This window comes from Diaporthe amygdali (assembly GCF_026229845.1).
Source record: "Diaporthe amygdali strain CAA958 chromosome Unknown NODE_33_length_508711_cov_65_296071, whole genome shotgun sequence".
NCBI classification, from domain to species: domain Eukaryota; kingdom Fungi; phylum Ascomycota; class Sordariomycetes; order Diaporthales; family Diaporthaceae; genus Diaporthe; species Diaporthe amygdali.
Window position 1 is genome coordinate 338,699 of NW_026517053.1, and position 12,401 is coordinate 351,099.

The 12,401-nt window shown below is 53.6% G+C and overlaps 4 protein-coding genes across 4 annotated transcripts; 3 read left to right on the forward strand and 1 right to left on the reverse strand.

Moving 5' to 3' along the window:
• Nucleotides 1-282: 282 nt before the first annotated feature.
• On the forward strand, nt 283-1,896 carry J7T55_002310 (uncharacterized protein; the record flags this gene model as incomplete). Its single annotated transcript, XM_053132846.1, has 3 exons — nt 283-537; nt 587-1,651; nt 1,783-1,896. 3 exons carry the CDS (start codon nt 283-285, stop codon nt 1,894-1,896), a joined length of 1,434 nt encoding a protein of 477 aa, XP_052989281.1.
• Nucleotides 1,897-4,178: 2,282 nt separating this feature from the next.
• J7T55_002311 (uncharacterized protein) lies at nt 4,179-7,007 on the forward strand (the record flags this gene model as incomplete). Its single annotated transcript, XM_053132847.1, has 3 exons — nt 4,179-4,683; nt 4,741-5,696; nt 5,751-7,007. The coding sequence occupies 3 exons, from the start codon at nt 4,179-4,181 to the stop codon at nt 7,005-7,007; spliced, it is 2,718 nt and encodes a 905-aa protein (XP_052989282.1).
• A 1,021-nt stretch (nt 7,008-8,028) lies between these two features.
• Nucleotides 8,029-9,351, forward strand: J7T55_002312 (uncharacterized protein; the record flags this gene model as incomplete). Its single annotated transcript, XM_053132849.1, has 4 exons — nt 8,029-8,140; nt 8,208-8,392; nt 8,472-8,753; nt 8,863-9,351. The coding sequence occupies 4 exons, from the start codon at nt 8,029-8,031 to the stop codon at nt 9,349-9,351; spliced, it is 1,068 nt and encodes a 355-aa protein (XP_052989283.1).
• A 1,042-nt stretch (nt 9,352-10,393) lies between these two features.
• Nucleotides 10,394-11,455, reverse strand: J7T55_002313 (uncharacterized protein; the record flags this gene model as incomplete). The annotated part of the gene is made up of 1 exon (XM_053132850.1): nt 10,394-11,455. The coding sequence occupies one exon, from the start codon at nt 11,453-11,455 to the stop codon at nt 10,394-10,396; it is 1,062 nt and encodes a 353-aa protein (XP_052989284.1).
• Nucleotides 11,456-12,401: the final 946 nt, after the last annotated feature.

Consider the following 12,401-nt stretch of genomic DNA (forward strand, 5'->3'; position numbering starts at 1 on the left):
TTGGTGGTTATCTCTCGGTGGTAGGACCAGACAGGATTCAAGATTCTCACGCCGGCGGCCGGCAGGTCGCCCATGGCGGGGCAGGGGTAGCCACAGTTCGCCGAAGACCAGGCCCCACTATGGAGGGGTTCTCTCCAGCAGGGGGGTCGATTGCAGTATGACGGAGGTACGAAGAAGCGAAACAGCGGATGGTGCCGTGCGAAGGTTATTTAAAAAAGGCTTCTTCGCCAGCTACAAATTCACAATTGCTTGACATTGGGAAATGCTTTGGGCTTTTCCGCGATGGCTCCACGACGGTTGCCCCTAGAATCTCTCCCCGTGTGGACAAGCTTCAACAATGGCATTTTCAGCAACGTCGAAGTGAAGCCCATTGCGCACAAGGGCTCCGGGGTGGTTGCCAAGAAAGATCTGGCCACCACTGGAGAGGCACCTCTGATATCCATCCCTCACAGCCTTGTGTTGAGCACCGAAGCCGTCGAAGAGTACGCCAAGGAAGACAGGAGCTTCAGGCAGCTCCTGGATGCTTGTGGACACAAAGTCAGTGGGACTGCGTCAACCAGTTCGTGCCTTACTGACCAAGGCGTAGAGCCCGCGTCATGACATTCTGTTATTTCTGCTCGTCCACCTGGTCCTCTCCTCTGGCAACAAGGAACGTGCTGGTCTTCCCAATCAATGGACCGAATATGTCAAACTGCTCGACGACGCTGTCCCCGTACCCACTCTGTGGAAGGAGCATGAACGCTCGCTCCTCCGGGGAACGTCTCTAGAGGCTGCTCTTGATGCGAAGATGGTGGCTCTAAGCAACGAATTTGATGAAGTGCGCGAGAAGTCATCAGAGATTGAATGCTGGAATTCAGCATTCTGGGACAATGATGCTGTCCAGCTCGCGGATTGGCTGCTCGTCGACGCGTGGTATCGCTCCAGAGTCCTCGAGCTCCCTAAATCAGGTCCATCTCTTGTTCCATGTATCGACATGGTCAATCACTCGCATGACGCCAACGCCTACTATGACGAGAACACCGACAATGATGTTGTCCTCTTACTTCGCCCAGGCGGTAATATAAAGGAGGGAGACGAGATTAACATCAGTTACGGCTCACAGAAGCCAGCCGCGGAGATGCTGTTCAGCTACGGATTCTTAGATTCAACCTCAGCAGCAAAGAGTCTTAGGCTACCTATGAGCCCTTTACCGGATGATCCCTTAGGCAAGGCCAAGTTTTACGCCTTTCAAGACGCCCCATCAGTCGACATCAAAGAAATTGATGGAAGAGTGATATGCACAAGTCCCTTTGCGTATCTCATGATCTTGAATGAAGAAGACGGGCTGGACTTCAGAATACTTCAGGACAAGGAAGGCGGCAGGGAGCTCAGGACGTTCTGGCGAGACCAGGATGTCTCTGACAATACTGGCTCCTTCGAACAGCTTGTTTCTGACCATGAACTTTGCAGCGTCTTCAAGCTGCGCGTCAATATGGTAATATCACAACGACTAGAGGAGCAGTTGGAACGATTAAATTCATCCCCGCCTGACGATAGCAGCGCGGTGTCTGCGACAGGCCAGGGAAATTCATCGAACGCTTCCAATGCGCGGGCGCTGATACTTGTCGAGAAAGAGATCATTGACAAAGCGGTCATAGTACTGGCAGAACAGGTGAGTCTCCCTACTTTCCCACCAAAAGTAGCCAGAAGTTCGACCGTCTTCCATGATAAGGTCACTGCAGCCCTCATCAAGATGCTGTTGTTTCCCAATTCTGAGTGCAATGGAAACTGACGCCATTGCAGCGGACCGAGCTCATGGCTCTCGAAGATGTGACGGCCTACCTTGGGTCCATGGCGATATCCGAAGGGGGTTTAAGTGAGGTACAAGAAGACGACGGCGGTGATGATTTCAGTTAGGTGCTCAGCTTCTCACCTAGTGTTGATGGCAGCAATTAGATTGAAACTGTACTCGATCCGCTTCCCTGTGCGGGACTCGGTTGTCGGCAGAATCCGGAAGGGCTCACAGGCCGTTTCACTGCTCTGAACAGTACAAAACGCAAGAGGATGGTGCTAAGAAGCACCTTGGGCTGTACCTTTGTACCACAGTAGTCGAGCACCCCACCTCATCCTTCAACAGGAAACCAACAAGTGGTTAACCGATAAGGGATCGCCTCGAATCAGAGTGAAATATGATAAACGAAAGAATCCTTCTGCGACCCCAGACGCAGGCAAGACACCCTTTTGCCAGCATGGCTTCATGCTCCCCAGTCCGGATCGAGGATCGGGCGTTGGGAAAGCTAGCCGCAGAGTGAGACAGCCAACTCATTAAAACGCGGATCCGCAGCCCGACAGTTTGGGCAGCGCTCCTCCTAGCGGCAAAGGCGATACTCATTAGCCGGTGAGAAAAGTCACGCTTGCGGCTTGGTGCCTATGAGCCCTAGAGCATTCGCAGAGACAAACCTCATCATCATCCAAAGGATCCAAGAGAAGCGGGACGGGTGGTGTGGTCGGAAGGGGACGGGCTTGTGCTGTGTGTGCTATGGGCAAAACAACTCCAGTGACACGGCAAATTTCGTGGAAATGACGGCAGACCATGTCTAGTTTGCTTGGAAAATCTGCTAGCGACAAGCAGAGGCTAGATCTGCCACATAACCAAGCTGCCGCATCCTTTACGAAAGGCTATATGTGGAATTTTATGAGGCAGGCTGCCCAGGGTCAGTGAGCTGAATGGGACGATCACAACGGCAGTGTTTGTCCAGAGACACTCACTCCCTCATTCGGCAAGCGGCGGGCGACACGACAAGACAACTGGTGCTCTTTGCGGGTGTGTCGTTCTTCTCGGCCTCAGCGGTGCACGATCGGAAGCGAAAACGGTGCTTTGTATCGTGACACCAGATCCTGCATGCATGCAACATGTGTCTTTCCTGCACGTTCATGGCGGGGAGTTTTCGGCATCGAGCCCATCGACTGAGAACTATGTTTTAGGTTGGTCTGTGGAAACAGGCAATCAGGCAATCTGGGGGCGATGGGTCTCGATGGCAAAGGCTAACTCGACGTGGAATTCAAATTCTGGGGTCGACATTCGCCCCGTCCAACAAGTCTGGGGTAGATCCAGTGGCCTGGACACAACCCAATTGATTGGATCCCGGCCCTGTCATGGCGTCTCAATCCCTTGCGAGACTACTGTGCTGCTGCTACGATTCCCATGCACCAGCGTCGCTAGTCCTCCCAACGGGTTGGCGTCTCTGCCAATAACCGGCAGCGCTGTCCAGGGGCTGGTCCTTTTAAGTTCTAGAATGCTCGGGCCTGCCCTCTCCCTCAAGTCCCGCGAGGACGCTGGAGAGGGCCGGCCACAGGCAGGCCAGGGCACGGGACGAGGGCGACCCGTTGGGACACTTGTCCGGGTCAGCATTGAGGGATGATGACCACGTTCCCCACCGCCGCCGCGAGCCCACAGAAAACCCCCTGCTCAACCCCAGATTCCCTCGTGGCACCCACGAATGATGTCTCTTGGCTCCCACACCGTTGCGAGTCTTAGGGGGGATTCGATTGACTGGGGGGACTAGCAGATTCCAAGCCATGGCCATTTGTCTCCGTCACAATTGGCCTCTGGCCCAGCCTGTTCACTCCACCCCTGCCCGCTCCGTCTTCTGTCCTCCGTCCGTAACTCTGAACGGCGTAGCCTGCTCAAAAATCCCCCTACCCCTCCCCTCTCATTGTGCCCGCGCCGGGTCTTCCACCACCCTTTCGCCTCACTGGTCACGCCCTACCCTCTTCCATGCTGTCCTTTGGTTTAACTTTCCTAAATTTCCCTTGCATTCGACGGCTTCTCTGACTCCTGTCACATTACTGTCTCTCGCAACCCGTAACCTGCCGCACTGGTTCTCCTTATCATTTTTGTCCATTCAAAAACCGTATTATATAAGACCGTGACTCGGAGCGCTGGGCCACTATATACTGCATGGTCCGCACGGCTTCCTGGCAACGTGACTGAAATGACTCGCCAGAGTCGTGAACATTAAGCGAGCCGCCGCCTTTCCCCACGAAACCCGACAACCCCGAGTCCTGAGACCGACCAAACGAGACGAATGCCATAGGTCGATCTCACCGGAATCAAAGGGGTTACTTTCTTTCATTTCACACCCGTCTCGTCATTCGCAAAGCGTTCATCGAGTGCGCCCAAACTCGCTTTCGCCAAGATGCCGGGAATACTGCCCATGAAGGTGATCAAGGTGGGAACCAGCACGCAAAGCCGGATCGCCCAAGCCTGCGACCGCTGTAGGAGCAAGAAAATCCGATGCGATGGAATACGCCCATGCTGCACGCAATGTGCCAATGTCGGATTCGAGTGCAAGACCAGCGACAAACTGAGCCGGCGCGCGTTCCCCAGGGGATACACAGAAAGTTTGGAGGAGAGAGTCAGGGTCCTGGAGGCTGAGGTTCGCGACCTGAAAGACTTGCTGGATGAGAAGGACGAAAAGATCGATATGCTATCCAAGATGCACGGGAATCACCGCCGGCCGTCCGTAAGCTCCGGTTCGGGTATGCAATCGAGCGCGAATTCGCCGGCCGAGACCAGGCCAGGGAGAGAGCCGACGCCGCCCAAGGAGGACACATTCAAGATCCAAGCCTCACCGCTTCTGCTTGGGGTTGAGAACTCAGACTCGTACTTCATGGGTCCATCAAGCGGGCGAGGCTTCGTAGGTAAGGCAGCTCATTTCCACTGCGATTTGTCATAGCTCCATGTTAATTCCCACTCAGAGGCCTTCAAGCGCAAATTGCAAGAAGCCGGAAAGCCATCCTCGGACTTCAACACCGATGCCTTCTTGCATATACAGGGTTGTTACCCTCTAGTGTCCAAAGACTCAGCCGTGCCGATGAGAGTTCCGCCACGTCTCTTCACTGACCGATGTGTCAATGTCTATTTCCAGGAGTGGGCGCCGTTGTTCCCCGTCATACACAAACCGACGTTCCTACGCATCTATGAAGAATTTGTGTCGGACCCTGAAAAGGTCAAGAACAACCACAAGCTTGCACAATTGCACCTTGTCTTCAGCATCGCTGCTCTCTCTAGCGACAGGCCGGATTTGGTCCAGATCGCTTCTTGTGAGCAACAATGGCAACGGTCAGTCGAGGCAGTTCTCATGGAGAACACCATGAACACCCTGCAATGCCTGGTGCTTGCCTTGATATACTGCACAGTAAGGGCAGACTATAAGCGCCTCCAGCACTACAAGGGAATCGCGGTCGGCCTGTCTCACCGCCTCGGTCTTCACCAGAGTCAAAAGCGGTTCTCGTTCGGAGCCCTCACGATTGAGACCCGCAAAAAGGTCTTCTGGACACTCTACACGTTGGACTGCTTCTCTGCTGCAATTCTGGGGCTTCCTAAGCTTATCAAGGAAGAGGACGCCCACGCGGAATACCCCTCCGACACCGACGACGAATACGTCACCGAGAAAGGCTTCCAGCCGACGCTCCCTGGAGAATACACGAAGCTCTCGTCTGCTTTGGCCCTCTTCCGAGCTGCTCGCATCATGGCCAAGGTGCTCGAGAAGCTCTATCCAGCCGCAACTTCGTACGACCTCTCCTTGCAGCAAATGTCCGCGCTTGAAGCAGAGCTCGACAACTGGTCCGAAAACCTGCCCCAGCACTTGAAGCTCACTTTCCGGCAAGACAAGCCGTCAACAGATGTCACTGGTAGCAGGTCACCGTTGTTGGTATGCGTTCAGTCCTTCCCGATCTTCCACCTTCAGTATACTGACGTCAACTAGTCTCTTACGTATTACTACATTCGAACACTTATCTACAGACCAGCCATTGGCTCCAGCCTCGGTCACAAGGCGGCACCAGCCCGACTATCTGTGAGCGAATCAGCGAAGCACATGATTCAAATTGCTCAGTTGCTCGAAGAGAGGAGCATGTCGTTCTCTTTCTGCCTCAACAAGGCCGACCTTCTGTTGATCTGTGGCATGACGCTGTTGTACCAAGGGATGGATCTGAAGCAAGACAGTAAGATGCTAAAGGACAATGAGCGGCTTGTGAATGCCGTCATCAAAATTGTCGAGCGGATCAAGGCGCCTAGTACGCACGATTTCAAGCGAATCGCGAGCGTGCTTATCAGCCTCGACGAACCGATTAGCTCATTACCAACGCCGCCGAGGCAGAGTCCGGACACGAGTATGGCTGCGCCACCGCCGCAACAACAGCGGACATCGCCAGCCCCGAGACCAAAGAAGAAGTCGTCGCATGGACACCAGTCCCAACAATATCCCCTTGGTCGGCATTCAGGCGCAAGCATGAGCGAGACCGATCTGCTGTCGCAACAGGAGAAGCTGCGAAGAATGACCATGCCGAACCTAACCCCCGTGCCCGGCACGGGACGGCCGGACCTACATCGGTCCTCCTCTCGCACGTCCTTCGACAGCGTCAGGCCAAATCCAGCTTCGATCATGCAGCGCCGTGACCAACGTCTATCCACCTCGCAGGCTGCCATGATAGCCAGAGTGTCATCGGGACAAAAGACGAATCTAGATTTCCTCTCATTAGGAAATGGACCGAACCAGCCTGGCTCGTCCTCACCGGCCCAGAATCACCACCCCTCGTCTAGTGGGACCCCGACCCAACAGCACTACGCACCCATTCAAGTTCCACCCAAAGCTGCTGCCGGAGGCGTGTCATCATCCGAATGGGAGGCCCTACTTGGCCAAATCGATGGTGGACAAATCAATCTCTACGACGCCATCTACGGGGGTCCTCAGGTATCGCTGGAGACACCCGTGAACTCAGCGGTAGAGGGGAGCTGGTCGCCCGACTCACTGGACCTGTCGACATTCAACCTGGGTGACTTCAGCACCACGCAGGGTGGGAGCTTAAGCGAAGAGAGTCTAAGCTCTGTGTCTGGGGGTGACGATCTGTCATCTCTGGACTTCCGCGACTTCCAGGGTAATCATGGGACGATGATTCCTGGGGCTGGGGATGAAGGTTTTATGATGGAGGGGATGCCAGTGGGTAGCAATTTTGGGCTGTGAATTTTGACTCTGTATTTTGGCGGCAGGGTAGCCTGAGTTTATTGTCTCTTGTTTTGTCAAGTGTGGCTTTCGTTTTGGAAAGGAGGAGTACTCCCCGTGTTGCAGAATTATCGGTAGAGATTTTGGTCCTTTCGGAATGGACTGTTTGACGGATTGACTCTACCATGGGATTGCTTTTTGGGTAGGGGCCTTGGGTAGGCAAAGGTCAAGCGATTTCGACATAAGGTGGGATGGATGCCTGCGTCTTTCGGCATTGTACTTGGATCGTCGCTCGTGCAGAACTATTTGATGTTGGGTACATAACCGCTGCATGATTTTGTAGGTATCGAAGCACAGTTACGAAATTGCATGATGACCTTTGTGTGGAGTGCAACAAGTGTGCGTGAGCCGCAAGAAGACGTGTATCACCGCTACCAATGGAGAGCCGCTGACGTGCTCACGCCATCAAGAGCGACTTTCCCATTTGCCGGATGTGCTAGAGTCGGCCGGCGGGCTTACTGTTAGTTAACTCCGAATAGAAACCCGTCGCCGACACTTCCGGGTCAGGGAAGGTCGGCAGGTGGGCTACGAAGCCCGTCAGCAGCGGACATGCACACCTACTACCTCTTTGCCAAATAAAAGGCGCTCCGACGCTTGTGGCCTCGACCTTTCGGCCACTAAGTACATGCTTTCTCCTCCTCGGCCTTTCCTTGTCGCGGGCCGCCGTCGATCGTCACAACTACCTTGATAGTGAGCGGGTCTGGTCCATAAGAACAACGGGAGCCCACAAGTCCACCGGCCACATCGAGTCGGAGTAAGACCGACACATATCATATTACTCAATGACCTTGCATGCATGACGGGGTCGCACGACTAATTGACAGCACCAGCAATTGAAGTCCCCATCATGATGGCTGCTAACCCCTACTCCTTCTCATGACGTCGACTCTGGCATCATCAGCGACTTCACAACGAAGCCATATTAGAGACCATATCATTATCAGCAAATCCCAATCTAGAAATATATCACCTCGAATACAGAATGGGTGAAGTAGGCATCACAAACTCGGCCCTCCGTCAACGGGTGATGGACAAGGTGCAAGACACAGACACAGACACAGACACAGACACAGACAAATATGGAATCCCACCAGGTAACACTGCTCGGTCTCCCTGAAAGGTTTTAGAGTGTATTGGCTCACACATACCTCTGTATCACAGCGACATGGACAAGAGCTCAGCCGGGGATCAACAATGGCTTCCCACAAGCCGTGGCCCACCGAGGCTATAAAGCCAGCTTCCCCGAGAACACGATGGGGGCCTTCCGCGGTGCCGTCGAGGTCGGCGCCCATGCCATCGAGACAGACGTCCATCTGTCGAAGGACGGAATAGTGGTGATAGCTCATGTACGTCTCCGTAGCCAACCCGCTCACCCACTCACGCGGGCACCCGCGGATACGAGCCAGCTTGTTGACTTCCTTCCAGGACAAAGACCTCAAGCGTTGCTACGGCGTGGACAAGGCAGTCCGCGACTGCGACTGGGAGTACCTCAGCACGCTGAAGACGCTCAAGGAGCCCCGGCAGAACATGTGCCGGCTGATCGACCTTCTCGAGTACCTGGCCGAGCCCGGGAACGAGTCGATCTGGGTGCTATTAGACATCAAGATCGATGATGCGCCGCGGGAGATGATTCCGAGGATCGCGGCGACCATTGCCGAGGCGCCGCAAGGGAAGTGGGAGAAGAGGATCGTCCTTGGTTGCTGGCGGGTGAGTCCCTGGTCGTTTTCTTCCTCCTTCCTGCAGGCCTAGCATCACAAAGCCCCCACAGTAATCAGCCACAATAAAGCGAAAAGCATGTACTGACAGCCACACCCAGGCGGAGCACCTCCGGCTCTGCCATGAGCTTCTCCCAGACTTCGCCATCACCTATATTGGTCTTTCCCTCATACTAGCCAGGGAATACATGAAGATTCCCAACGTAGCCATCAACATGCGCCAAGAATCGCTCTTCGGCCTCGGTGGACGGTCGTTCAGGGAGCGCTGCCGGGCCGAAGGGCGGCCCCTGTACGCATGGACCGTCAACAAGGAATCGTGGATGGAGTGGTGTATAAGCAGTAAGGTGGACTGTGTCATCACAGACGACCCGAAGCTATACCTTGAGGTGTGCGACCGCCGTCGTAAGGAGGAGAAGCAGGCCGGCCCCGGCAGAGCAGGGAAGGTCAAGGCCGTGGTGACCAAGCCGCGCGACCTCGTGCTCAGCGTCTTCTACCTGGTCATGATCAGAGGGCTCATGCGCGTTTTCGGGGCCTACAAGCGGCTCGGGTACCCGGAGGAGATCCGAGCAGAACTGCAGCCCCTGACGTGAAAGTAAATTCATCTGACTGGGCCAACGGGGCGCTTCTGGGTCTCGGACCCACCTGGCGAATACGTGGTAACAGGACGATCGTCTAGCTGTTCGATGATTCAGAGTCGGTCTCGAGTTGGTCTCGAGGGTACACCTTCCAATATGCTTTGGGCCTCCATCCAATAAAAAAAGAAATGCTGTGATGAGACCACGGAGTAGCGGTATGAAACTTGAAGATAGAAAAGAAGAAAAAATCATATAGTATCGGGTATTCGCTGGTCGTCACCGACTCAACTACTAACCCAGCGGTTAGCGGCGTATGCAGCGTATCTATGAAGAGCGGACGGGATCCCGAGTTTTCTGCTACCTATGGTCCAATGCTTTCGCTCGGTAGAGGAAGCAAGTCCCCTCAATAATGTATATAAACTCCAGATTCCAAAACCCTGGCCCCCACCCTCACACCTTGGGGGCGCCATCCCGACCGACCGGCCGACCGGCCGACCCACTTGGACATTTCTCCCCCCCCCCCCCAGAATAAACCAAGCCCCACGGCGAAGGGGCCTCTTCCCTATCGCCCGGCCTCGCTTCCTTCTCGAGGAGATCATTGTTCCTGTATCTCGTCGTCCGCTGTTCCGTTATAGAGGCTGCTGATGTCTACCCACCACCGTTTCGCGGTGGCCTGGCCCTCATGGGCCGGAAATAGTGTGCCATGTTTAACTTACCCTTGCGGTACAGTTGACGAGGTCGTGGAACAGCTGACCCGCTTCAACCAGACGGCTATCTGACATTGCCGTTGCATTTTCGCCGGGGGGACTTGGGCGATTGAATCTGTCTCTGCGACATCATGCCATCGTCGTTCCTGCAAATACCCTTCCCGTCTATACCACGACTCTCATTAGCTGGTCTCCTTCGAAAGGCGGCCTGACCACTTCGCGATATTGATCATATTTTAAACATCTAAATCCCACACATCGGCGAGCCACGTTTGTTTTCTATCTCTTTCCCACTAGTAATTCTTTATATTAAGTTTTGGTACTCCGATTCTACCAATAATCTAATCTGTTTAGGCTGAAGATGCCTTATCTCTCGCTTCAACCTCAAGAAACTGTTTCAGAGTGTCATTCACCGTCTCAGTCAGCGGTCGATATCCGACACAAAGAACCTCGACTGCCTTAGACCCATCGACAGTATAAAGATTTCTTAGAGCTTCGACCTTACCAGAGCCAGGCTTGCCTACCGGAATTCTGGAGCGAGATTCTTGGGGCAGGCCTTCTCTGGCCACGTCAGCAGCGCTTTGCCAGTCGAAATGCTCCGCCAGTAGGAACCTCTTGCCACTGGCCTCGGGCTTCTCGATGGAGGCTACAACCATGAGAGCAACATCGCGCACGTCAATGACTCCAGCAAAGTCAAGTGGTGGGACTTCGGGGGCATCGACCAGGTTCCAGAGAAGGGAAGCCGTCGAGTGCAGGCCAGCGATAGATTCAATGGTATCGATATGAGGACCGAAAACCGTCGATGGACACAGGCAAACGATGTCAAATTGTGGCCTATGCTCAGCCTTCCACTCCCAGACAGCTTTCTCAGACAGCGCTTTGGATGCCACGTACAGGACCGTCGGGTTCTTCTCCGTCACAGCCTCTTCGTATGTCACTGGGTTCCAGTCGGCTTCGGTATAGACGTACCCCGGACGGGGGCCTTTGGAGATGTCGAGCATGGCGGAGAAAGAAGATATTTGCACGACCCTGCGAAACGAGGGAGATGCGTATGTCTTGGCCGCTTCTAGTACGGCTGTAGTACCGGCAATGGCCGGGCCAAGCATTTCGCGTACATTGTCCTGGATATTCTTGCCCATTGGGCAAGGACTAGCCACGTGAACGACACTGGTAATGGTCTCATCAAATATGTCGCGGAAGCACTCTGACTTGGTCAAATCTTCGATGAAGCCGGTACGAAGCTGATGAGACTTGAACTGTTCCAGAAAATTTGTTTTGACTATTTCGGCAGCCCTCTTGGAACGCACTGTCGCGCAAACCGTGTGGCCATGCTTGAGCAGTTTTTCAACGACATGCAAGCCGAGATATCCATTTGCGCCCGTTACAAGGACGGTCGAAGATGAAGAAGACATGTTGTCGGTTGTCTCTGAGTTTCGGTGGTGTCATGAAAAAACACGGATAGCCTATAAGTGAGGCATACGCTTGAAATTATATACAAATGTAATATACTTATGGCGTTAACTAAAATCGGCATTAAGGAGGCATGAACATCCTGGACTTATGCTTTTAAATCCATCTTGGCCGACGAAGTTTAAATGACGTGGATGCACCCTATTTTGTGCACACCGCACATGCACACATCTGTAACCACTCTGTATTGAAATTGGTTCGACAATCAAACTGAGAACCTGGCCCCGAGCCCGAGTGAAGAGCAGGCAGTTCATCCGACCTATTCCTACGCAGACATTCCAAATGTCAACTTTTGACTTCTACGCAAAGTGAGACTTGGTTGACCCAAGCTCATGAATGAGAAAAGTGCAATGAGAATTGACATTTGGGATGCCTGCAAAGTTGTGCAAACCAAACCTTCGGTTAGGACCTCTGAGGATCCGTACGGAGACGTTCTCAGTCTCCGGCACTCGAACTGAAGGCCGAAGCGCCGGACGACGCGAGGGAGGGAGGGGGTTACAGAAGAAGTACGACATACGGAGCCACATACCCACACACACACACACATTCCCTCAAAAACATTGCCCTAGTCAAGGAACGGAACAATAGGCGTCAATCGATGCCGTGTTAAAATGAACACTCGTACTGTGACGACAAACTTTTCTGGCTCACTAGGAACAAGCCGCTCACATACCCGACAGTTGAGAATAACGAGCTGGAGGCATTGCGCATTCCGAAATGTTCACATTCAGTAGGATTCAGGTCCTATATAAACCTCACCAGGATCTCAAAAGAAGATCAATGTGATGTGAAGAATGACAGAAGTATAATGTACATGGAAAATCTCTCATAAGCAAAACCCTTAGAGTCTTCTTCGAAAGCTAAGAGGTTGTCATACAGAAGATAGTC